At 46.6% G+C, this 27,857-nt stretch overlaps 1 protein-coding gene across 1 annotated transcript in view; it reads right to left on the bottom strand.

Moving 5' to 3' along the window:
* Window positions 1-27,857, bottom strand: part of COL11A1 (collagen type XI alpha 1 chain) — a 129,767-nt gene that overhangs the window by 100,884 nt on the left and 1,026 nt on the right. Inside the window, exons 2-4 of the mRNA XM_087827736.1 lie at window positions 11,552-11,719; window positions 9,382-9,595; window positions 6,141-6,303 (exon numbers count right to left, since the gene is read on the bottom strand). Coding sequence (XP_087683862.1) covers window positions 6,141-6,303; window positions 9,382-9,595; window positions 11,552-11,719 — 545 coding nt within the window. The remainder of the gene's footprint in view (window positions 1-6,140; window positions 6,304-9,381; window positions 9,596-11,551; window positions 11,720-27,857) is intronic.

Genomic DNA, 27,857 nt, shown 5'->3' on the forward strand with positions numbered 1-27,857 from the left:
TAATGATTCTTCTCAACTATTTTGTGTGGAAACGGAAAGCTGCCAAAATGCTTAGAATTCTAGTGTGACTGAAAAATGCATCATAGGCTGCACCGAATGAGGGAAACCACGTAATCAGAGACAGAGCCGCTGCCCACACAGCCCTTATATTTCACTCTGTCCCAAACCAGCTTGGGAAAGGAATCTTAAGAAAATGGGTAGCATTCCTATGTCACTAATTCCATGACCAAGTATCACATGCCTAAAGTCGAATAAAACACTATCACCAAAAGTACACATTTGTCTTATACCTTCCGTCAAGGATTTTTACTGAAAAATAATTACCAACTTGGCTCTATTCCTCCAAAATAATACATTAAATTAAATGTTTATTACTTTTAACCATTTTTTAATTTTATAATTACAGTTGACATACGTTATTGTATTAGTCTCAGGTGCACACCCCAGTGATTAGACATTATAGAAATTACTAAGAGGTCATCCCTATAAATCACATACCCATCTGACACCATGCATAGTTTTTAGACTGTTATTGACTATCTCCCTATGCTGTACTTTAATCCCCATGACTATTCTGTAACTACCAATCTGTACTTCTGAATCTCTTCACCTTTTTCACCCATCCCACCAATCCCCCTCCCATCTGGCAACCATCAAAATATTCTATCTATGAGTCTGTTTCTGTTCTGCTTGTTTATTTTGCTTTTTAGATTCAATTGTTGATAGGTATGTATTTATTGTCATTTTATTGTTCATATTTTGATTTTTTTTCTTTTTCTTCTTAAAGAAGACCCTTTAACATTTCATGTAATACTAGTTTGGTGGTGACAAACTCCTTTAGCTTTTCCTTGTCTGGGAAGCTCTTTATCTAACCTTCAGTTCTAAATGACAGCTTTGCTGGGTAGAGTAATCTCGGTCATAGGCCCTTGCTTTTCATCACTTTGAATATTTCTTGCAAATCCCTTCTGGCCTGCACAGTTTCTGTTGAGAAATCAGCTGACAGTCTTATGGGAGCTCCCTTGTAGGTAACTGCTTTTCTCTTGCTGCTTTTAAGGTTCTTTCTTTGTCTTTAACCTTTGGCATTTTAATTATGATGTGTCTTGGTGTGGGCCTCTTTGGGTTCCTCTTGTTTGAGACCCTCTGCCCTTCCTGGACTTGTATGTCTATTTCCTTTACCAGGTAAGGGAAATTTTCTGTAATTGGTTTTTCAAAGAGGTTTTCAATTTTTTGCTCTCTCTCGGAAAAATGGCCTCCTGTGTCCTTGATCTATACCCCTTGAGTTAATAAGTGCTAAAAAGTATGCTTATTCATTTGTTTAGACAATAATAAATTTCAGGCACTGTTTTAGATGCTAGATATAGCACAAAGCCCCTGCCCTCTGGAGCTTAGACTCCAGAGGGGGAAAGAGAAAAAAAGCAAAATGTAGCACATTAGAGAGTGTTAAGTGCTGTGAAGAATATAATAATAAAGCAGGATAAGGGAGACGTGCCAGAGACCTGTCATGCAGACACATGGGACTATTTCTGCATGCAAGCCATAAGATCCCCTTTTGGAAATAACTACATTTATATTGTCAAAATGGACCAAAAAACAAGGCCCAAGTATATGTTGTCTATAAGAAACCTACTTTAAGTAGAAAGACACATATAGATTAAAAGTAAAGGGATGGAGAAAGATACACCAGGCTATCACTCATCAAAGAAAGTAAGAGTAGCTATATTAATTTTAGTCTGAGTAGACTTCAAAGCACAGAAAGTTATCCAGGATAATCAGAGATAATAATGATAAAGGAGAAAACTGTCCATGAAAATAGTGACCCTTAATGTGTATGGGCCTCACAATAGACCATCAAAGTATATGAGGCAAAAACTGAAACAACCCAAGAAAAAAATTGGTTAATCCAATATTATAGTTGGAGAGATTAACACCCTTTTTCCAGAAATGGACAGATCCATCTGCAAAAAATTATTAAGGACATAGTGAACTCAACAGCACTATCAATCAACTGGATATAATTGAATTCCACAGACCACTTCATCCAACAACAGCAAACTGCACATTCTTCTCAAGCTCACATGGAACATTCACCAAGATAGACCCCATTCTGGGCCAAAAACACACCTTCACAAATTTAAAGGAATAGAATCATACAATATCTACACACAGATATTTACAGCAGCTTAATTCACAGTTCCCAAAGCTTGGGAGCAGCCAAGATGTCCTTCAGTAGGTGAACTGATAAACTCTGCTGCATCCAGACAGTGGAATATTATCACCGAAAAGCAAGGAGCTATGAGGCCATGAAGGACATGGGGGAAATATAAATGCACATGACAAAGTGAAAGAAATTAATCTGAAGACTGAAAACTGCATGATTCCAACTACGGAATCTTGGAAAAGGCAACTCGACAGAGACACTACAAAGATGAGTGGTTGCCAGAGTTTAGGGGTGAGGGAGGGATGAGTAGGTGGAACACAGAGGGTTTTTAGGACACGAAACTATTTCATAAGATACTACACGGGTGCATGCATTTGCCAAAAGCCCTAAAATATACAACAACAAAGTGAACCCCAATGTCAACTATGGACTTTGGCTGATAGTGATGTGTCAGTTGATACTGACTACGGCCATGTGGCCCTTCTAATTTAGCTTGTCTTCACATCTTTGGAGGGTGTTATCAAGCTAGAATAAACTAAGGCTGTTGATTAGGGTTGGTTGGATATTTTTTGCTATAATGACTAAGGAACCATGATTAAATTAACATATAACATATATCGGTATATATCTAATGCCAGTATTTTAAGCACCTTACATATATCAGCTCATTTTTAAACTAAATATGTATGAGGAAGATTACATTACTATTCCCATTTGAAGGATGAGAAATTAAAACATAAAGTAATTACACAGAGAAACGTGATTAAGCTAGATGCTGAGATTCAAAATCAGACTTTTCTCATTCCAGAATCAATTCTTATATTCCTTCTGCTATCCTGAAATGATATAACCTGAATGATGAGTCTATAGATTCATTTGGGCATTTCCATGTAAACTAATTTGTCAAACTTCAAAATATGTTTTCAGATTTACTCTTATCTGCTTAATGTTGTTTTCTTAAAAGTGTTCAGATTATAATTCAAATAGGGCCATTTTTAGCATTTTCCCCATACTAATACCATTCCACAAATGCATGGTAGTGTATAGACAAAATTGTACACACTCACCAAATTTACATCTAAATTGAAATGACACTATTTCCAAAGAAGTGACATTTCCAGTTTTCATTCTAATGAATCACTGATGTTTTTACTTCATTTTCCTTACAACTCTCGATCTTACACTGAAATAATGCCTCCACGGTACCATTGCTATCTTCTGTCATTTTTAGTTTAATTTCTACACATTCAGTTGCAAAGATCCAGAAGTTGAGATAAGAACCGTAATATAAGCCAAGACGAACTGAAATACAGTTGAATAAATTTTTAGGAAAATATATATTAACACCACATTCAGATAAGCTGAATTAATTTCACAAAAGGAGTCAGAAAATTGTATTCTGATATAAAAATAAATACATTTGAATTATTTTTTTCATGTTTTTTCAAATAGGAAAGACTATTTTTTAAACTTTTATATACACATACAAGATGCAATTTAGGAAATAAGACTTTAATTTTATGTAGAGTGACTGATTGAATATGTGAATCAGATAAGTACAAAATTTTATCCAATTCAAATATTCTTGTGTTAAGGCCTTCTAAATGTTTTATTAAATAAAATAGTTTCCTTATTTAATTGGTGAAAGATAGTACAAGATAACCCTGTAGTGAAAGTCCTGCATCCACTTTTTCAAAACTAATTATATTTCATAGTAAGTAAATGTTTTATTTAAAGCCCTATAGGGTTTCATGAAGTCCCAAGATGCAAAGCAACTTAATAAACTCATTTTTGTTACTGACATTTCATACTCACTAAAGGTTTTATTACTGAGTCTTTTAAAGATTACTTTTTAAAAATTGGTTTCAAAGTTCTTTCCAAATAAACAGAAGTTACTCCAGGATGTAGAATGTAGACATAGTATTAGAAAGTTAAGAATTAATAATAAATATAATAATCATCATCTTTGCTTCCAATACCTCTGCCTTTTGTAGTTTACGCGAAACCCCTTGGCCAGAGGTATTTTTGGTTAGTGATAGTTGAAAACACGGGGAAATTTTTAGGGAGGTCATTTTTCTGTATTCTTGGAGTTGACATTATAATCAGCCTATGAAATACAGGGAATTTTATTACACTTTTAAAAATTAATATTAACCTAGAAGTAAGTTCAGGTAAAAATAAAATTCTTGACACTATGAAACTGTATGCACAAGAAATCGAATCAACATGTACACATATGGAACTTTATCTTTCAGAGCCAGTAAATTTTGAGAATTCCTTCCTTCATTCATATGGATCAATTCATGTTTTTCCTCCTCTGTATTTCCTCTTTATACATCCTAATCACTTGTGAATAATAAAATCTACTCTTAATGTCCATTATTTAACTTCCACAGGCTCTGCGGCTATGGACAGCAATAGGTTAACTTAATATATGAACTGAAACCACCCACTGATAGGGCGATCCCATGTTACGATCTATGTTCCTGGGAAGGAAGGTCGTGTGCATTACAAAAATAAATTGAGCTTGTGAAGCAAACAGTTTACACTTAAAACTTTGCACTGTGCCAGGGTGGCTCTGTGAGTTGGCGAATCATCCCATACATCGAAAGGCTTCGGGTTCGATTCCCAGTCAGGGCACATACCTAGGTTGCAGGTTCGATCCCCGGTCCGGGTGTGTATTGGAGGCAACCGACTGATGTTTCTCTCTCACATCCAGGTTTCTCTCTCCGTCTCCCTCTCCCTTCCTGTCGCTTTAAAATCAATAATAAATAAATAAATATATATACACACATATATATTAAAAAAACAACTTTGCAAGACTAGAAATTAAGTTGCTTGCAATATCCATGTATCTAATACATAAATATATATTCAACATCTTTGTGCAATGGAGGCGTGTATTGGAAGATCTGAGAGTATATCATTATATCTTGCCTGGGTCAATTTATGCTTCCACTGAGTATGATATAATGTGTTAAAACGTTTTAGTTAGAGTCAAGGGCTTAGGTGAACACCAACGGAGAATATCAAAAACATATAGAACACCAAACAATCTGAAAATGCCGCTAATGTAAGTCACTATTCAAATGATGCCATAGGTTAGGTATATCAGTGCAGGAATGCAATGATATACCTAACATGAATTTAATTGTTCTTTTTATAAAAATACGTACCGTCTGTGTGTCTATCTATGTATATGTACATATATGTGACATATGTTCACTTATCAACAAAATGCAGCGTATCTTCCATGAAAAACTCATCTATTAACCTGTAATATCTTACACAGCTTTACTCCGTTACACTTGAAAAATAAATCGCTTAGAAGCTGTACAAAAACAGTCATCAGAGTAATCAACGTCCCAGGAGTGGTTCCCTTAGGGGGTCGGGCGGCCCGGGGCTGTGTGTCCTGCTGAGAATTTCTGAGTGAAAATGAAAGCACAAGCTGCCAGGCCCGACTGAAGGGTTACCAGCAGGGCCGCGCTGCTCGTCGCCGTCGCCGGGGACGATAACTGGGGAGCCCGTTCCCATGGCCTTCGCCTTGGTTTTCACAGCGACTCGAAAGCGCCAGCCCCTCCCGCCCTCCCTCCACTGAACCCTGGAAACCCTCGGGGCGAGGGGGGCGGAGGGTCCGACTCGCATAGTTTCCTAAATTCATCCCAGAGAAGGAAGTGACGGAAACGCCCTTTTCTCTAAAGACAAAATACCAAGGGCGGAGGGACAGCCATCGCCGCCCCGGGGGACGCGCGCCCGTGTCCAGATCAGCCCATCTCTGTAAACGTTTCCCAGGCGCCGAGTCCCCATTGTCCCCCCATTCTCTGCCCCGACAATGGCAAGGGCACCGTGCCACCTCGGGGGAGGAAAGTAGGTCACCGCAGAGCTGCAGCGTCTGTGGCGCGGCCGGGCACTGTCGCTGGCTCGGGGTGTCCGACTGCGCCACGGTCCCCGGGAAAGAAAGCGAGGCCTGACCCGCTGTTACCTCAAACACTTCTTCGTCCAGGATCCGTGTCCCAAACACCGTGATCCCGTTGGTGTCCACGACGGGCCGCTCGCTCCGGTCGAGCGCTTTTGTGCCTTTCTTCTTACAGTCAACGATCATGGTCACAGTCTTCTTCTCCACGCTGATTGCCACCCGATGCCACCTGAAAGAGCCCAAAAATCACTTGGGAAGCCTCCAAGGCATCGCTGCCGAAACATTACTTACATTAAAATGCGGTGCATTCAGCCCGGCCGGCGTGGCTCAGCGGTTGAGCGTCGCCCACGAACCAACCGAGAGGTAACTGGTGGGACTGCTGGTCAGGGCCCTGCCCGGGTGGCAGGCACGGTCCCCGGCAGGCGGCGGCCCACCCGGGGGTGTGTGTGTGACCCGTGTTTCTCCCCCCCCTCTCTCTCTAAAACGTACTTTTTTAAATGCCCAGAGCATTTGAAATCGTGACCAGGAGCTGACACGGTACAAGATGCGGCTCCGTGATGAGCCGGTCGGGTGGCGGGGGCTGCTCACCGCCCGGAACAGCGCCAGGCGGCCCGGGCAGGGGCCGGGCAGGTGCCCGGAGCCCTGGTCCCCGCTGGCCCGGACAGCCACCCTTGGCTCCCCCTCACCGTGTCGTGCGAGGCGTCTGATAGAGATGAAGGGCGGGACAGGGGAAGGGAGTCGCTTCCCTGCGCGCAGACGCGCCCTCCGCGCTGGAATTCCACTTGAAAAGCAAGCGGACGGACAGAAACCAACTTCACCTCCGGAGGTCCCCGGAGGCGGCCTGCGGCGGGGCACGTCACCAACTGAATGGTGGCTCCAGGAGGAGCCAGGGCACGTCACCAACTGAATGGTGGCTCCAGGAGCAGCCACGGCACGTCCTCGTTGCCAGACACGAGGACATCTGTGCTTATTCACATTTATTTCAAGTGCTTTCGCTTTACTTTTCCATGATAATTCCAAGACGGTTATGGATCGCTACGGTGGGCACGGCCAGGACTGAGACGGTCTCTCTCCCTCCGGGGCTGGCAGGAGGCGACGCTGAAAGACGGCAGAGGTGACTCGGGGCGGCGATGACAGGTGTCGGGGTTACCCAGCCCTGCGGAAACACAATCCCTCCTCCTACTGTAAAGTGGGGGGTTTTATTTACAGTATCTGGTGCTAACATAACCACTAAGTGGAGCTCACTGGGTTTTGCAGGCCGCCCTGGTTCGTATTTTATTTTATTTTTTTCCAAATGAAAAGTGCTAGATTAATATTCCAGAGATGTCTAGGACTCGATCCATTAAAAAAAAAAAAGTAGCCAGAAAGCTGCAGGAGCCTCCTAAAATGTGTGTTTCATGTGACTTGGCACGGCGACTCGCGAGGACCACGTGTATTTCCACACAGTCCCGTCTGCTCCCCGCGTGCCCAGCTCGCCGGGGCGTCGGCTCGGCCCCGACGGGCCCAGGGGCTCGGGAACCTTCGTCCCCCGAGGGCGGAGGCGCACCTGTGTCTGCTAAGGCGCCCGCGTCCCGACTTCCACCATTCTCACCACCCTGGGCACGTGCTTTTCGAGAACAGAAAATGCAAGTGGCTTCAGCTGTGAGAAGCTGATTAGGGCGCTGACTTTGCCATTTCTGTTGAGTTGGGTTCAGCTGCGAGTCACGAGGTGGCAGATTTTGGCGCCGTGTGTAATGCCCGAAGCGTAAGTTAACGCGGAGGTCGGGAGGTATTCTTGGTTCCCGTGTCCCCTCACGCCCCACATTCGAGCCATCAGAAAGGCATGTAGTTGTGTCCAAAGCATGTCCAGAATCCAGTGCCTCTCAACGCTGGCCAAGCCGTGGTCTCCCTCACCTCACCCCCAGCTGGGCTCTGCCCCCAGCGCAGGCACCTGGAGTGGCCATTTCAAAGTGTCAGATCATGTGGGCACACGGTGCAATAACCACGGACCATGGAGCATGGAAACGTTCACTTGAAACCTATATGGTCCTACTGCCGGTGTCACCCCAATACATTTACATCAATCAATAATCAATCAATCAATAGAAATGTCAGATGAAGCCTCCACCTTGCTAAAAACAATTGAACAGGCCCAGTGAACTGTGAAGTCCCTACTCGGGGCCTCCCGGGGAGTCCGGGGCCCTCTCTGACCTCATGCCCAACTTTCTGTTTCCTGACCCCCCACCACGCCAGCCACACGCTGCCTCCTTACTGTCCCTAGCACGAGGTCTCCACTCTTGCAGGAATGCTCTCCCTCTTTACCCCCACATGGCTCCCTCCCTGACTTCCAACTTGTATTTGCTCAATGCAACCATCTGAAAGAGAACCTCCCCCATCCGAAATGCACGTCCTACATCCCTTATTTATTTTCATTAACAGAACTGTCATCACTTTTCATATTAAGTATTCAAGGCTAATGATGCGAATTACTCCTGAAAGCCTGGTTTTTCCTGGCACGGAGACAGAGCTCCCTCCAAGGCCCCGACAAAGATACACTGAGTGTGGATTTGTTTTTCCATGTGCACTGCTATTTCCTTCTTAAGTCTATAACCAAATGTCGTATCTCAGATAAATCTATTTTGACAAGCCTCCATTCAGCAGTAAAACGCCAAGAAAATTTAATAAGCATTTATCTGGATTTAGCTGCTCCCTAAATGAGAGGCGGTGTTCACAGCATGGAATTCAGAATTCAGCAAGATTTTCGGAAGGATGCCGTGAAAGTACCACAGATGTCCCCGCTTTTTTTCCATTGACCCTCCTGCTCCCCACCCCCAGCCCCTCCCCAGGCCTTCACCACACTATTGTCTGTGTCCATGGGTTATGCGTGTAAGCACATCAGTTCTGTGGTTAGTCTCTTCCTGCCCCCCCTCCCTCTGAGATCTGTCAGTCTGTTCCATGCACCCATGTCTCTGGATCAGCTTTGTCAGTTTACTTTGCTCATTAGATTCCACATATGAGTGAGATCATGGGATACTTGTCTCTCTCTGACTGGCTTGTTTCACTCAGCATAATACTCTCAGGTCCCTCCATGCTGTCTTGGGGAGTAAGAGATCTTTCTTCGTTACAGCTGCGTAGTATTCCAGGGTGTAAATGTATATTATTTGTCTGCCCAGACTGTAAACTATGTAAGGTTAGATATTTTATTGTTTTGTTTATCTCTGTATCACCAGTCTATAGAAAAGCTGTATCATACTTTTTAAATGCTTGTTGAATTAATCAAAGGAAAGGATTGCTTTCCGCTGAGACACTGGACTATGGGGTCACTTACTTCCCATCGGCGATGTTGACCGTTCGGAACAGGGGGTAGTCTTCGGGGGCGGGTTTCCCGGTGTGGTCCTCAAACAGGAAAACGGGCGACCTCCCCACCTCCACGCCGATTTGCTGAATGCCATGCTCATTATATATAGATAAAAGGAAAGACTGAATTCCTTTTTTGGGTTTTACTGTAAATAATATTGAAAAATCTTCTGGGAAACTTCCTCCTGAGAAAAGAAGTCCAAGAGTCAGATTCCAAATTCCCAAATTACCCCTGGATAACCCTATGATTTTTTAACTTTCTATGTGGCCTTCATAAGTCACCTAAATTCAAATAGTGATAACAACACAGGTTTGCAAACCAACGGGGAGGGAGGGCCCTGGCCAGGTAGCTCAGCTGGTCAGAGCATCTTCCGCACAGACCAAGGTTTCGGGTTGGATCCTGGTCAGGGCACATACGAGAACCGACCAATGACTTCATCAATAAGTGGAGCAACAAATCAATGTTTCTCTCTCTCCCTTCTTTCCTCTCTCGTTCTCTAAAATCAATTTTAAACATTTTAAAAACAAATGGAGAGGAATCTGTATTAAGCTTGTCCTGTAATAACTATCTAAGCTATATCAAATTTTAAAGCCGCTCATTTAAAGCACAGTAATGAAATAAAATTGAATAAAAAAGTTAGGAAGCAAGATCACGATGCCAAGTACAATATTAAACGCAGTAAGCACTTTTAAAGCACTTTAGTCCCACTCTTGGTGCAAGACTTGCATTTTCTGCCTCTGCTGTTCTGAGGTCATCCATCACCTCTTTAAGGGGTCAGTCAGCGACAGCGCAGCGTAAACAGATATTCTTGAGTCATCCCTCTGAAAGCTAAAGAGCTTCTGATCAGGTTTTTCCTATCATGCAGTGTAGTTCCATTAATAAAAAAAGCTTACGTCTCGTTATAAATCAGAACTGTTAGATACTTGGCCAATCTGATTGTAAATTCAAGAGGGCAGACTGTCTTCATTTTTTTCCCTTCTAACCATATCCCAAATACCCAGCATGGGGTCCGATCTATATAGAATGCTTAGAAAGCATTTATTCAATAAATATATTAGTTAAATGAACAGCAGATAGTTCAGATAGTTAAAGAAAACATATTTTTAATAAAAACACTGCATAGGAAATAAAGTCTACACAGAGAGAGGAAAAGGAATTTTAGGAACTCACATTTATATCAGACTAAAAAAATTACAAGTATTAATCATCCAATCTGTATAGCACTACTTTCGAATATTGTCACTTTCTAACTACACTAATGAGTAAAATCTGTCTATGATGAAGGTATTTCCCAATTTAAAATTAAACAATAACATTTTAATTAAAACCTTTAAGCTATGACCTTTAAAACAGAAAATTTAGGACCTAATGTCAGTCTCACCTAGCCACCCGCCTTAGTCTCTCCCTAGAAGATGCTAATCAGAGCCGCTCCAAATTATTCAAAACTGACTGCCTGTATCAGAGAGAATTCCCTATGGATTTAGTTCACCAGCAGAAATGAAGCCACCTAGCAGGTGAGGTTGTACCTGAAACAGCAGCGATCGGTACACAAGATACAAGTGAAAGGTGGACGGTTTCAACTTAATAGGTTTCAAAATGTGTAAACACAAACTAAGAAGGAGGCGTCCTCTCTCCTACATGACTGCTGTTGAGAAAGAAATGCTGTTACTGCCTTCGACCTGTGTGCATACAAAAGTCGTACAGATTTGAAACAATAACCACAATTCTCTCTCAGTATATCCTATCAGCAGTGGTTCTTCAAATGGGCTTTGAACATTAATAGGTATCGTACCCATGAATACATTAGGACAAAGGCACAATAACTTAATTATTTGGTTTTAATTTTAAGTTGTGGTCAGTATATTTCTTTCTTTTTATTTTTATTTTATTTCTTGGTTAATCCTCATACGAGGATACCTTTTCCATTGATTTTTAGAGAGAGTGGGAGGGAGACGGGGGAGAGAGAGGAACGTTGATGTGAGAGAGACTCGTCAATTGGTTGCCTCCCGCAAGCGCTCCTTGGTGACTACAATCTACTTGTTGTCTGATATATAAAAAATATATTCCCCACCACAGTGGGTTACACAGTATGATATAAAGAAATAGTAAGAATTCAGTGAGTGGTAGCAGCCACACTTACCTGAAAACAACTGTTTTGTCGGGGCGCTGAGCTGGGCCTGCTTGGAAACCCTGTAAGCAGTGTCTGACCCTTTGGAATTCTTTCTGTTTGTGCAAAAGCCTGTGGTTTTGGATATTCCCTCCGGAGAATTGTGAAAATCTAGAGCTTTCAGTACATCAACTGGAGCAGCTGAAAAAGAAGTTAAAAATTAGAAAAATGTAACCCAGCTAACAACCTAATATAAAAACGTGCATCCTTAACAGAGGAAACTTCCAGCTGTTAGTTAAAAAAGTAGAATCGCCACCACGTTTCGAAAGGTTCGATCTCATAAATACGCTGTTTCTGGGCGGACGCTGACTGTGGAATCGCCAGGGCCTGTCACCGTCCACAGAGTAGCGAGTGACCTGCCACCGCGGGGTTCCCCGAAAGTGAGAGTCTGGTCATATCACCTGCAGTAGCCGTGGGTCCGTCTCGGCCCGGCGTGGGCGGAGGAGCACGTGCCGTGAGCAGAACGCCCCCGGCCACTTCCTTAGATAATTAAACGCTGGGGCCCCCACGTCCACGTGGACCAACAGGTGAAGGAAGTTTTACGCAATTTGCCTTTTATGGTACAACGAACGCGCTTTCCATCCACGGCGAAGACCGTCTCCTTAGGTCCTGAAGCTTCCCAGGGCGCGTCAGCATCCGACCCAGTGGAGCGCACGTCCTTTCAAACCCTTACAAGGAACAAAAAGCCCTTTCCTTTATGGAAATCGGGCGCTTCGAAGGGATCGTGCGCTCTCAAACCCGATACTTCTCAGTTCGGCCTTGGCCCCGGGACACGTAAAGAATAATATTAGCAGTTACAAGCATTTTTTTACAGTAGTCCTGCTGGCAACGGGCAAGTTTTTAGGCCAACGGGATAACTGAGCATCCTTCCTTTTTTATTTTCTCCTCTGACAAAGCTGAGACAATAATCACTATAGTGGCTGCCGTGTCCCGAGAGCCTACTGTGTGCCAGTCACTGGGCCAAGCGCTTCTCGGGCTCCAACCCTCACAGACCACTCGGGGGCTCTGCTCTGATCCCCACAGTGCAGAGGGAGGAACCGGGGACCCGCAGGCAAGCAGGACACTCCTAAGCTCTGCGCAGATACCAAACGTAGGCTTTTTCCATCCCCCATCCTCGTGGCTCCACCTCAGACATAAAAACCCTGCACAGAGCAACTGGAAACGTAAATATAATACACTAAAATTGTCTCGAGGGCGTTCACCAAGGCCCGATGTTTATATCTGCTTTAAGTTAAGCACAGTTCTTGCTGCAGGTCTGTATTTCTCCCGAAGGAGACCGTTTGTAAAAACCAGGGCATCTTATCTGTTTATTCCATCGGATCTTGCTCGGAAGCCATTAGGAAAAGTACATCTGAATCGCTGAAAGGCTCCAGGATGGACGCGAACACAGCTATGAAGACTGTGAGTCTTCCCAGGGGAAAGGGAGGCAGCCCCATGGTCAGGGTCCCAACGCGGCAGGTAAATAATACATCCAACGGACCGCCGGGTTCCTTTTCTCCCTAACTGTTCACGGGCGACCTCCAAGGGCACGGGGTTTGTCACATGGGTTCCTGCCTACTGTGATCGTAACGCGATGAAAACACACTCCTTCTGCAGGGCTCAGACGAAGGGCTCTATTTTTCCTACAGGATTCTTTGCGGATACACAAGATATGAAGTTCTTCAAAAAACAGTTAAGAAATAGGGCCATCTAATAGAGATGTCAACCAGACTTCTCCCCCAAGAAGGAATGTCACGTTGCAGAAACGTAGCTCAGCTAACCAAGTCTTGAAGCTCTTTTTTTTTTTTTTTTTCTTTCAAGTAAAATCAATAATAAAGTAAGCCACTTTGAAACCTGCCTTTTAGTTGATCTCATCATGGCATAAGAATTAACAAATTCTTACAATATGGGATTATACTTGCATGCCCACGTGCTCAGGGAAACTGGTCTTCATCTTTTATTAGCTAGACTGCAGCTGCTTAAAGATTAAAGGCAGTAATTTAGCTTAGCCTGAACTCAATATATCTAAGAGAAGCGAAGTTTCCATAGGCAAAGCAAATCTTAAATGCCCTAAATACGTTGTTTCCATGCTGCCAACTGAGATGGTGCAGACCGTGATCAGCTTCTCAGATGTGGCCAGTCAGAAGTACGCCTTGCTCAGGGATACTCATCCTGGCTTTTACCGTATACTTTTGTCGTTTATTTTATGGGAGAACGGGACATCAGCTGGGCTACGTGACCCCCCCAAATGACCCCAAGGACCCCATATCCCCCTTGGATAACCCCACACACGACGTGGTTTGGTTGCTTAGTTGTCTCATTTTCAGTTTGGCCGTGTGTCCTCTGGCACAGTGTATGTCCAAATTACGCTCAGGGTTGCCCCGTGCACACTCCGCCTCCTAAAATGCCCTCTCCCTCTCCCCCCTTTCCCTCTCACTCTCTCCTTCCCTCTCTGCCTCCATGTCTCTCTTCCTCCCCCCTCTCCCTCAGCTCCTAAACTTGTAGTTTATTTAACGTTTGCCTCCCCCGTGACTGTAACCCTCTGACAGCAAACCTCAGCACTACTGACGTTCACTATAGTATCATAAACAACACAGCAACTGACACAGCAAGGAATCAGCAGGGATGGATGGATGGATGGATGGATGGATGGATGGATGGATGGATGGATGGATGGATGGATGGATAGATGGATGGATGGATGGATGGGAGGGTGAGTGGGTGGATGGATGGATGGATGGATGGGAGGGTGAGTGGATGGATGGATGGATGGATGGATGGATGGATGGATGGATGGATGGATGGATGGATGGATGGATGGATGGATGGGAGGGTGGGTGGGTGGATGGATGGATGGATGGATGGATGGATGGATGGATGGATGGATGGATGGATGGATGGGAGGGTGGGTGGATGGATGGATGGATGGATGGATGGATGGATGGATGGATGGATGGATGGATGGATGGGAGGGTGAGTGGATGGATGGATGGGAGGGTGAGTGGATGGATGGATGGATGGATGGATGGATGGATGGATGGATGGATGGATGGATGGATGGATGGATGGATGGGAGGGAGGGTGGGTGGGTGGGTGGGTGGATGGACGGACGGACCAATGGATCACTAGCTCACTCACTGAACCGGCCGCTACTCCCTGCCTCAGACCCGAAGCTCCATTCCCAGGGCTCCGAGGAGGAAAGTAAAGGTGCCTGTGAGTGACTCTGACCAGCAGCTCCCTGCAGAGCTCTCCGAGCCTAGCGCTCCCACCTGGCTCGCGTGCGGCAAGAACACGGGTGAAGAGGCCCTTCCAACGTGCGCACTTCCAACCCTGCACGCACGCCCAGGCCCAGGGGACGCGTGTCCTTACAGAGAGGAACCAAAGAAAGCGCAGCACGGACGGGGCAGAGCCCTCCCCACCCAGCCTGCGCCGCTCCGCTGCTCTGAAGCACCCCAAGCAGGGGCCGCTGTGCTGGGGGCAGGAGCCCGGGACGGAGACAGTGAGGGAGAAATGACTAGTTATTATCATTTAACGCCACCGATACCCTGCTAAAGAGCCTAACACACAGGGTTCCCAAAGCGAGCGACCAGGCGACAGTCGGTAGCTGGGTTCCCGCGGGCGGAGCTCCCCGACTTCTAGCCGGAGGCCGCGTGTATTGTCAGCGTGACCCTGGGCGAGACCCCTGCCGTCTAAGGCGCGGCTTCTCCAGCCTAACCTCGTCTTGAGAATTGCCAGGTAAGGCGTTGTCATCCCTGACACATAGTAAGCACTCAATAAAAGTCGTATCTGAAGGCAGCATTTCTTCAAAGTTTCACGCTTTCGGATCATCTCCCCCAGTTGTAGGGAGCGCCACCCACGTTTCCCAGCGTTGTCATTCACTCGGGTCCTGCTGCTCATCTCCTCGGATGCCCGGGGGAACCGCTGGAAAACGGAACCGTCTTCTTTCTAGAAAGGTCCATTGCAGGTCGTCCATGCAAACCGCGCAATGCTCAGCGATCTCCCCGGTGTGTTCCTATGTCGTCCTGGGTACATACAGCCCCAGGGCCTCCTGGAACATAAGAGCTTAAACAGCCAAGTGAGTCCCGAGTCCGTTTCCATGCTCACTGCTCACACGCCACCCGCAGCATCCGCCTGACGTCAGCACACTGCGTCGTTAGCGTCTTACCCTTTTAATAACTTTTCTTGGCATTGCAGAGACATCAATACAACTGTACCTTTAACACAGTCACCCTGATGGGAGCCATGTATTAAAAGGCTTTAAAACCCAATATTTTAGTGTGTTTCCTCTGATACTATTCATTTATTTCAAACACACATATGCTGTGCACCAACCTTGTATTATCAACCGACATGAAGAATTAGAAAATAAAACATACGGACCCGGATTCACCCGTATTTAGAAGGTATGGAGGCTCATCTTTAAATGACTCCATGGCTAAAGAATGTCAATGGAAATCATATAAATTTCCTATGTCCCAAGAATATTTTTTAGCAGAAGAAAAAAATTTACCAGACTCTTTTTGTGTATTCTGTAATCTAATCTTTGTAGTGTTAAAAAAAAAAAAAAGTGCAGAATGAGAGAAGTAAACTACTGGGAAACATTAGTAAATTGTCCATGCATAAGATTAGAGTTGTACAGTTTATACTAAATACTCTTGCGCATGGCCAGTGTTTGGAGTTTATTTTCCCCAAAGGGGTTCTAGAACACATTTAAATGCTTTTTCCATTTTAAGCCTATGTTTAGAGAATATATTTCCTACAGGAAAAATATGAATATAATACATATAAGCACCCCAGGCTCAAGTTTTTAATGGGCATCTTGGAAACAATGAGTTTTTGATATTTAAACAAAGACTAGCATCAGATCGAGCATGACACAGGCAGAGACAATAGGAAACAGTATCCTGGAGCTTCAGGAATTTGACTGTTAAGTTCAGCAAACCAAGCACCTATCAAGCCTGTTGGGTCTAGCATTTCGAAAAATAAAACCCGATGGTCAAATGTAAATGTGCGTCCTTACAACTCCGTGGAAATGCCAGTTGTTGTTTTTTAAAAAAAGTTACATAGTGAAACGCAGAATTGGAAAGGTCATGGGGGAATATACATAGTGAAATACAGGGTGGGGCAAAAGCAGGTTTACAGTTGTCTGTATGGGAAGTAATACGATAATAATAATACAAGAATAAACTCTGTTTCACATACTCACAACTGTAAACCTGCTTTTTAAAAAATATGTTTTTATTCATTTTAGAGAGAGAGGGAGGGAGATGGAGAAAAACACTGATCAGCTGCCTCCGGCACGGCCCCTGCTGGGGATGGAGTGGGAGGCCCAGGCGTGCGCCCTGACCCGGAATGGCACCCGTGACCTTTTGTTCCATGGGACAACACCCAACCAACTGAGCCACACTGGCCCGGGCTGTACCCCTGACTCTTGCCTCACCCTGTATTCTTAAGTCAAACTAATGGAAAGAGCATGACGCACATCAAAATCAGTCGCAGTCACATCCCATTTTGTTGACTATTTATTCTAACTCTGACCTCTCCAGTGGTTGGGAGAAAATCGTAACACATCGGGCCTTAGGTTCAGCACTGATTAGGAACAACAAATGAATGTGCTTTACCCGAATGTGTTTGCACTTTCCAGACAGTATCTCATCTGTAACTGCTTTCTACCTCTCCAGCGGGGTCTACCTCCCATCGGCCCCTAGATAACACACCTTGCTGCTCTGTAAAACCAGGGAACAGAATACAGACGCCCACGGCCATATCTACATGACCAGAACCTCTCAAAACAACTGAATCGAAATGCCTGGTGTCCCTCAAATAAGTAAAATGTTTTATGTGCCATGTGGAGTTAGGCTGTCACGTGGACTATGACCAAATATGCAAAAGGAAATGAAAAACTGTGGGAATCGTTTGGATAATAAATAGGGCCCAGAAGCTGCCCGAATAACTTAAGGCAATATTTATACGCCAAAATTATCTAATTCCACACTTTATATAAATTTAAATAGCACATTACTTTTTATAGATGACAAATATTTGATTAGTACAAACGAAAAATGAATCAGTAAGTGAGTGTAGGCAGGAGAAGAGGAATGGTTATCTACTAAAAGATGGGTAAGGCGTCCACAGATGTTTGAGCCGCGTCTAGAAGGGCCCCCGAGGCCCCGCTACCCTGCTGTTTTTACGGAAAGGCATTCTAGCAAAAGGAACGCCAAGGGCAAAGCACCTGAGACAGGAGCAGGCCCAGATGGTGGCGGAAACGCGAGGAGACAAGTGTGTCTCCAGCAAAGGGAATGAGAGGCACAGCGATGAGGTCAGAGAAACTCGGCGAGAGCATGCTGAGGGCAGACTGTGCAGAGCCTGTGGGTCAGGGTGTTGGGATTCGATTCCAGCTGAGGTGGAAAACCAACCGCTGGAAGTGGAGGGGACGGGAGACCCATGAGCCAACTAATTTTCCAGCCCCCACGAGGGCTCTATCTTGAGAAGAGACGATATAGGGGCACCGGAGTGGAGTGAGGGAGTGGGCGGGTGGCACTCTTCTGTGTGTCCCGCTGTGTCATCTCGGACTGAGCGCGAGCACTGGGCCAGGCGGCGGGTGCATCCTGAGGACGGGGCGGACAAGTTGCCGATGGGCTGGATGCGGAGAGAGGAAAGGATCGGAGCTGCCCCAGGTGTCTTAGGTCAAGCGTCAAGGCCCATCCTGCTGGCGTCACCTGAGGGGGAGGACCGAGAGGGGCAGGCTTCCGGAGGGGGTCCTGGGTTCGGTCACTGGCAGGCTGCTTTTGAGATGACTTAAAAGATGCCACTGAAAAGAGCTGAACAGGCAGCTGAGCATATGAGTCTGAAGTTCAGGGGAAAGATCTGGGGTAGAAATAAACCGATGGGAGTGGACATCCTCTCAATGTTATCTGAAGCTATAATTAACTTAATGACATGGTTATTTTAAAATTTTACTTGATACAACTTTCCCTGAATGAAATCGTTATGACTGAAAAATGCAGAATAAATAGTTTTGTTTTCTCAAATAATCAAAACAGAGATCTTGGTCCAATACATTAATCCCCAGAAACAAAAATCACTATTTGCAATTTGTGTTCTGCAAACACGCTGCCATCTGGGCGATACCAAGAACGAGGTTTAACAATGTTAGGCTGCTGCTTTGTCTTACAACAGATTTTATCAACGTGTGCACGCGTTTGGGGGTTTGGGTGACATACTCCCCTGCAAAATACAAAGATTATTCACGCATGTGTTTTTCAAGTCCCCGAAGGCCATGACTCTGTACCATGCGCGACTTACATGGACTAGCTACCCTTGAGAACCGCGGTGACCCCACAGTGGGTTGGCCACCCCAGGAAAGGAGGCAGGGCCCCAGGTCCCTGCGCATTTCTAAGGACACAATGGTCGCCATCAATGGGAACCACCTGGTCTGGCCGGATGTCAAAGTTTGCACCGACCCCGCCAACTCAGCAGCGCCGCCCCGCTTTTTCAGGAGGCACGCGATTCCCCGCTACGCAGGAAGTACACCCGTGGGGTCTGGGCATGTGGCCTCGGCGCCCTCCTGGTCACACACACTCCGCGGCAACAGCCTCTCTTTGCAGTCACCGCACCCAACAGCACCCAGAAGGGAGACACTTAGTTTTCCCGGTTCTTGAGGCCCCTCGATCCTGAACTGAAAGCTGAAAGTAGAACTAATATCACAACTCCGAGAGAGTATTTGAAAAGTGTGGCATTTCTGATTTCTAAGTGGCCAAAGCTATGAACATGTTTATTATGAAACGAAGTTCTATTTTCAATCCAACCATTTGACCTTAACGTTGAAACGACCAGTTCTCAGACATTTATTCTCTTATGTGCTATGGAGAGGATTCTTTACAGAGCATTATCGGTATCACAGGCCGCTGATCTACTCAGTCAGCGTTTGCAGAGCCACTGCTATTTGACAACAGGGAATTTATTGATCAGATGATTTGAGCGTAGCAGATAAATAACCCCTCACTCAACTTCCAGTGCCCTGCTATACAAGCGGGGCACATCCCGTTTTTTGCGTATATTTATTTCCTGTTACAGGAGGTTTGTAAACCCTGGATTGTGTATCAGAATGATCTGTGGAGCTTCATAAAACACCCCTCGGATTCTGTACAAAATCGCCTCAATCAAAACCCACCGGGGTGGACTGAAAATGATTGTGAGATGAGGCCAGGGCCAATTACCCCCATCTTCTTGACTTGAGTGAAACTTCCTTTCTTAGGAGTGCATTAGCGCATTCGGTAAATATTTACCGCCCATCTGTTATACGTAGCAGGTGTGGTGCTCATGCCAGAATTTCTTACACTGGTGGAAAAGATGCGCGCCCTGCTTTCATTTTAGTGCCAAAAATGCTCTGTGATGAGCACTCAGGTTAGGAGTGAGCACAGTGTGATTTACGGTGTTCTGCAAGGTCTTGGAGGTTGAGGAGAGGTATTCCTAGGTATTATCTAAACGCTGCTCAAGTAAAAAGCAATGGGGAGCACATTGGGAGAGTGTTCAGGGTGGAGATCCTAGCTTGCTTGGATGCACAACAGGAATGGCATTTACAGGACATCACCATAATTATCAGCAAAAATGTATTCAATGCACTTCTGTAGACACTGGCAATAACTGATATAATCTTATCTTGCAACTCAGGTTCGTTAGGTTATTAGAAAGCAATTCATTAGAGCTGCAACTAACACCTTCACTTCATTCAACAAAGACTTACAAACGTGGACTGTGGGACAGGCTCTGTTCCACGTGCTTGGGACACACTAAATAGAACAGATAAAGAAACCTATGCTAGTGACTTTAGTGTAACTAAGATTGCAGTGGATAGAAATATAAAAAAACAGAGACTTTCTTCCAAAACAATTCTACAGCTATTACCTATCAATCATATTCAGCAGCTGAAACTTTATATAGGCCTTGCTTGAAGATGGTACTTCATTAGAATTATATGTATAACATGCAAAATACTTTTTCACAGGAGTTTATTAAAATAATTAAATAGCCATAAAAATAGGCTACTCTTTCTAACAGTTATTAAGCAAAATCAGGCCATCCCTAATAGCATACGAAGCAGATAAAAGGCTCAGAAACGAACACATGACAGAAATTTCCCGATTATTACTTTTACAGATGGATCTCACTCTTGGATCTAACGTCCCTGCTCACCAGTAGACATGCGAAATGATGATTCTTGTCGCTGCCAAAGCCAAAGCACCACTTTCTACGGTTTCTTCCTATCAGATTACCATGTTAAAGCAAACTATAGTTTTAGGAGTAAACAGCCAATCAGTAGCTTCACATATTTAGAGGCATCTTTGGAAAGTGTAAAAGTGGAAATCCCAGGGCATTCATTTCCTGAGTGACTAGAGAAAGGGAGTGGGGGTCTGACTCCTGCCAACAGGGCGAGGAGGTCCCGTCACCCCCCGCAAGGCGACTCGATTTCAACCTGTTCCAATGCCTCTTCCCAGTAGATTACACCCCACGCAGCTCTGAGAGATTCAGACGTGACACCCTCATTCTGAAGGTCATACTTCCATCCATCAGCCCCCAAAGGGAGAAGACGGTGGTTCTTTGCCACGAGTCCTGCTTAGAACAGGCCGCAGCCTGCAAGAGCCCCTGTTACCTGCTGTAACCAGGCCAAGCCCAGTCTGAACCTTGGACGCCAACAGGTGACCCCTGTCAACTTTTCCTTCACTTAGTCCAGGGAACAAAGCGACCTGTGCTGGCTCCCAGCAGCCGCCCTTTGGGTTTCCCACCATCACCAGGACCTAGGGTGGCCCGCAGGTAATGAGCGCGGGGGGCCCCCACCCCTGAACTGTAGCGCAGGCCGAAGGGCTCCCTGGACGGTCACATCCCCTCGCCAGCACCTTTGTGCATCCCCTGGGCGGCACCGGAGCACCTCACGCGAACGACACCGTGTTTACTGCGGGGCAGCTGCCTGACCTGTGCGTTAACATTGGGCCCAGGGGCCACGATCGGTAGGTAAGTCAGGCGGCTGCGGAGAAGCCTCGGAACCCACGCTAAAGTCCACGCGGACGGTGACCGAAAGCGAGACTGTGTGGGTTCAAACCCCGGGTCTGTCACATAGGAGCTGTGTGACCCTAGACAAGATAAGGCACCTCTCTGTTGACGACCTCGTGGGTGAAATGGAGACGTTCATCTTAGCCTGCTTCCAGGGCGGCTGCGAGCGCGGAACGGGGTGTCTGTGAACGGTGCTCACGCAGCGCCGGGCGGGCCGCGAGCGGGCACACGGGAGCGGGGTTGTGGCAGGTGGGAAATGGCTGGTCGCGAGCCCAGACAGACAGAGGGGCCGTTCTGAAGGGCACACAAACTCACGCCACGCCACTGCGACAACACGGTCATCCTCAAAGCCAACGAAATACGCTGAAGGCTCGTCAGCATTCAAAGGGAGGCGTGACAGGTTCGCCTGGCGGGCACAGGCCTGGGTTGGGGGCCGTCCCCAGCAGGGGGCGGGCAGGATGACTCCCTTCGTCATTGATGTTTCTCTCTCTCCCCCTCTCCCTCCCTCTCTCTGAAATCAATTAAAAAATATATATTAAAAAACACACGCACAAACAAAAAACAGAGAAGTGTGCCAGCTGGCACAGGCTGAGACTCCAGCCTGGAGAGCGGTGAGGCAAGCGCCTGCTAAGGCCTGTGGCCCTTTCTCCGCAGAGCCGGCCACGCACGGACACTGCCGGGGGCTCCCTGCCTTTGCGGAGCTGCAGCCGCCGCCTCCCCGCAGCGGTCCCTTCGGGAAACGGTGCGGATCCGAGCGGGGCCCGGGAGCCAGCTGCCCGCAGGCTAAGGTTCGCTCCCGAGCCCGGATGTGGGTCCCCCGTCAGACAGAGGAAGGAAGCTGCCGGTGACACCCTATGCGCCCAGCGGCTGTGAATAGCGACCTTCACGGGCCCCTGCCGCGCAGGCCATTCAGGAGCAATTAAATTTGGTTAAAATAAGAAAGAAATGCTTTTTAAGGAAAAAAGGAAAAAAAAAAAAAAGAAGGTTTGAGGGGATTGCAAAAGTTGATTGTGCGAAAGCACTTGGACAGGTTTGTTTTAGTTCTCAATTGTCCAGTCGTATTTAAGCAGGTCTCTTACTCTGAAATATGATAACCTTTCCTTTCTCCGAGTTCTTTCTCCTAAATTAATAGCACTGTCTCTAATTCCATGCGCAGCAAGCAGAGAGTTTATTTTACCAGATAACAGTAGGTCTGGTGATCAGCCAATGTCTAAAGAACCACTCGCCAAGTCAGTAGTAGGCCAGAGACTGTGACTGATAAATAGAGAGGACTCACTAAATCACTTTAAAACTGACTTTCCTCTCCTCTCCCAGCTGGTCGTATTCACGTTGAGATCTAACCCAGCTGAAAGGAGAAATGAAAAAAACACATGAACCTATAAAAACAAAACCATATCGCGATTCTGAAGGCAGACATGAGTGTATTAGACCTGTCACAGTACAGGAGGCAGCTTGGATTGAAGAAAGAACAAGAGCCCTCGGGTTCTGAGTTAAATTCAACACCAGAAGACAAACCCCCCAATGCAGGGAGGGCGTCATCGCCGACTAAAAGCTACGCCGAAAACGGCATTTCAAGTTGACTCCTGGGTGAGAGAATGGAGGCCCCGCGGCAGCATTTTACGGCATCTGTGTGCACCTCCCTTTCTCCTTTGCTAAGGAACAAAACTTCAATGGTCACGGGAAAAAAAGGTTGGTTTCCTCTCAGCACTCCCAGCTCAGCTCACGTTTCCCCAGAATTAAATGGGGGAAGCGGAGGAGGCGGCGCAGAAATGCAGATCGGCTCTCAGGCCCCGCGCGGGGCCTTGAATTCCTAATGACCACACCAACCGCCCTTAATCATTTCTCCAAAGGCAGGGAGGAAAGAAAAGTGCACTCAGGATACAGGAGAGCTCTGGCTCTTATATACCAAGATACCATCGTTAGAGGAACGATGGGGATGGCTCAGCACTTACACAGCAGGCTGAGGAATCTCAGAGGGGAGGGGGGCGGGGGGGGAGAGTAACCCCAGAACTTACATGCACAACCCATGGACGCAGTCAGTGTGGGGAAGGCCTGGGGGAGGGGGCAGGGGCAGGGTGGAGGGGGGCAATGGGAAAAAAGGGGGAACACACGTAATACTTTCAACAGTAAAGATAAACACACCCACACACACACCCATGTTTAAATGACTTGTTAGATACATTATGAGTATAATTGGCTCCCATGGTGTCTTCTTCTGGACCCAAGGACAGGTCCTGCTTTTCCCTGAACAGGAAAATGCCTCCTAGTGTAGGAATGTTTTTATGGGACCGAGCATCCAGCTAGAACTGCTAGCTGTGCCGTGGTGTTGCCAGCACACAAACATCCCAGCCGCCCACCGAGCACAGTGCTTCCCTGCAAGCGGAGCCTGTTTGTTTGTTCCTAAGGTAGAGGTGTTTCTGCAGCCTCAGATGCTTCAACATCCAAGGGAACAGCTTTAAGCAGAATGTGCACTATTACGTGCTCTCCTAGTTTTTTCCAAAGTCGACCACTTGTTTAAAAAAAGATTAGGAAGCAAACAACCCATGCCAAGTAATAAGCAATTCATTATCTGACTTAATAAGAACCGTATGGTTCAATGTATATGATATACATCATCCAGTCAATCTAAAATCAACAAGGGAGGCATCGGAATTTGACAGGATTTGCCTTATGTGAAATAAATATATAATTGTCTTAGCTTCTGGGAAATTCAGGGTTGTGCCTGTTCCTCTGGTGACAGCTTTAGAGAAGATAAAAGCTACATTCTTAATCCACAAATATTTACAAAAAATATTTTACAAACTATTATGCTTTTTATTCTGACACAGGGAATCGTATAGAATCACAAATTTAAGTATGTTAACCAAAACCCACCTTCCTCCCATCTTAGGAAACTGAGGAATTTCTAAATGCGTTCTGTAACTCTGTTTCCCACCCACTTTTCCTTAAAGCGGTCCTTCTCACTGAGCCCATCTTCTCCCTGATCACTCCAACACATGCATTTAAGAAATATTACGGCATTCCGTAAAATCTCAGACTACGATTTCTTAAAGTTATTTTCATCACTGTTGCAGATCTTCAACCTGCTCATTTAGAAAAACATTGGCTAGTATAAGAATGTTTTTATGAGAAAGAATATTCAGCTAACAATGTTTCTGTGCCTCAGTTTCCTCATGAGTAAAGTGAGAAGGTGGTAGATAGAGAAGCAATTTCTATAATAATTTCTGTTGTCTAACATCCCCTTAAAAAACCTAGACACTTTTTCTTCCTTTGAAAAATTCAGCTGATCTTTCCAGACACCTCAAGCAAGCTCTATTTGAGTCCATTTGTTATTATCAAACAGGCAGCACTTCAGTAAATTAACCAGAGTGTAGAGAATTTGTCCCAGAAAAGAAATAAATTTTTAGGAAAAAAAGGGGGGGTACTTAGATTTTTATTTATTTTTTGTCAGAAAGCCCACCCACAAGTCTGAAAGGGGCTCACGTTTGCCTTGCTATGTTTTAGGGATAAGTTAACATGGATGATGTGCCCCTTCTAATTTAGTCACAAAGTGAGGCAAACATAGAATCCCCCCAAATTAATCAATACATTGTGAGTCACCATGCTGTCTAGGAACAAACATTTCTCATTTTACAACTTTTTAATTTTGTCAGCAACTCTCAGAATATACGTAGAGAGTCCTTTTTATCAAGTAGATTCTCTGTGAAGGATTAATTATGGAGTAACTCGTCACTTTACGATACTGATAACCTTAATTCAGAAACGTATGGCCAGCTCTGCGACAGTGTCTCCAATTCCCCCAGACGGAGGCCAGCTGCACACGGCATGCAGGAGGTGGCGGCTAAGAAGAGGCCTGTTTTTCTTCATTGCTTCTCTATTACAGACTTTGTCCATTTTGATTTGAAAAACAAATGAAAAGACATTATTAATAATCCTAACGGACGCTGCATTTATTATCGGAAGGGAATCTGATCTTTTAACTGACTTCCAGTTGAGCAGCCACGGGCCGAGCTTGATCTCTTTGCAGGGATGGATTAGCTCAGACACTGGCAGCCGGCACCATTTCACCTGCTGATCCCGGGCACTCAGAGCAACACCCAGCAGGGCTCACCACCGGCTGCCCACAAGCTCGGCTAGTTTCTCTGAAAAGGAATCAGCTTCTTGCAAGAACGGTACTGGCTGAAGCACCAAGGATCGAGTACCATGTTAATTAGTTTAAAAGTGATTCAATTAGATGTTGTTTTTCTTAGTACTTAATTACACCTTGACTGGTCTTTAAAACTCTTAAAACCACCTGCCTTAACGCAGTCACAGTGTAGTCACTACAGAGTCCAGGGAGGTCTCAGGTCCTGTCCATAATAAACAAGGGACTAATTGACAGAGAAACCCATAAATTCCTGAGATAAAACATTTATGTTAATCACAGGCTAAAAATGGAAGCTAATGGAAAGGAACATATTATCAAAACCCTTTTATACTAACTCATAATAAATACTACATATTTCGAGTAAGTACGTTGGAGATGACCAAGGTATAGGGTTTAGATTTGCAAAGTAAAATAATGACACTCCTGAGATCCTGAATGTCCCTTTAATCCACTCGTCCCGGAACTTTTCTCTGTAAGGTTAAAGTCTTCAGGATCCTAACTACACTTTCTTCCAAGTCACATGTGTCATGAACCCGTAACTGTTTTAAGGCTTGACTATTTTTAATCCCAGAAATACAAATTTTAGATGGAAATGGGCTGTTTTAAGTCGTCTTTGTGGTCAGCAGCCGAACCACCCCGCGGCATCTCCGTGAAATCAATACATCAGAGCATAGTTCTAGTCTAGAGCACCTTAACTTAGAAACTGGAGGCCAGGCTCACTCCTTGTTTACTCCACCGCAGCTCTAAAGGCTAGTGTGAGGGCTGGACACTGGGTTCACTTCTCCCCCAGTGTGATGACTCGGGCCAGTGTTTCCTTTCCGGCATTAATACACTATGGGGCCCTCGCAGGAGTTCACTAAGAGGCGAGAAGGCCTACAAGCAGTAGGTTGAGGTAAAGGCCCAGCTTCCCCCTCAGCAGCAAGCACCTGGGCAGAGGGCAGGTCACACTCCACAACATCACCATCTATAGGCAGTCCAGAGCTTTCAGGACATGCCATCAGAAAGGACAGACAGGAACAACAGGATCCTGCCCCTTGCCCGATTCTCATTACTCGGCGTTCAGATCACGGGGGAGGTTGTTGCTCCATCACTTACTCGCTGTGGAACCGGGGTGTCTGTTTAGAAGTGCCTCAGGTGCGCAGCCAGATGGGAGGGAGGACTGTACATCACAAGGGTGGAAACCCGACCTTCCTGACCTTAGAGCCTCGAGGGAAGGAAACGGGCGTTTCTAACCCCGGACGCCGCCCGCGGCTTTCACCTGCCCCTGGAGAGGGTCTGAGCGCCTGTGTTTTTCAATAAACAGGTGGCATTAGGGTACTTCCGTCCACGTGTGTGTGTGACACGCAGCCCAGGACACGGGGTGCGTTGTTCCCCCTGAACCGAGCGAGGTTCACGAAGCCTCCTGGCTGAGCCGACGCGGGCTTCCCAGTAACGAACCAAACCAGCAGAGGGCAGAGCCGGCGGCGCCACGAGCCCCGCTGGCCGGGCGCCGCGGCGGGGCGCGCACGGAGGGGCTCCCCTCTCTCCGTCTACCCTTCACCCCGGGAAGGCGGGGAGGGAAGAAGGGCCCGCGCCGCCGCCGGGACTTCAACACGCAAACGCAGCGCGCCCGGCGGAGACGCGCGGAGGGACGCGGAGCGCGCGCGGCCCGCGGGGACCGGGACGGGGACCGGGACAGGGGGCCGGGGGCGCGGGGAAGGCGTCCAGACCTGCTTTCGGGGCGCCGGGCCTCCGGGAGCGCCAGCCCCCACTCGGGGGAGCTCGGCAGCCCCCGGGGCAGACTCGGGTTTCTGCTCAAGCTGGCGCCTCGGGGCCCCGCCGCGTCTTCCTCCCGCGCCCGGCGCGCCCTCGCCACCCCGCTCCCGAGCCCCGCGGACAAAGCCGGCCGTTCTCCCCCCGGGGTGCGGCCTCCCGCCAGCCGGGTCCACGGCACCTAACGGACCGCGGCAGCCAGATGCCCCCGCGGGGAGCGGGGGGCGCGCGGGGAGCCGGGGCGCGGGGGGCACGGGGGCGCGCAGGGGGCGCGGGGCCGACGCTCTCCCTCCACGGGGCCTGACAGGCTGCCGTCTCCCCGACAGGTCTGCGCGGCGAGGACTCGCTGGT

Source organism: Miniopterus natalensis, chromosome 19, assembly GCF_054644295.1.
Source record: "Miniopterus natalensis isolate mMinNat1 chromosome 19, mMinNat1.hap1, whole genome shotgun sequence".
Taxonomy (NCBI): Eukaryota; Metazoa; Chordata; class Mammalia; order Chiroptera; family Miniopteridae; genus Miniopterus; species Miniopterus natalensis.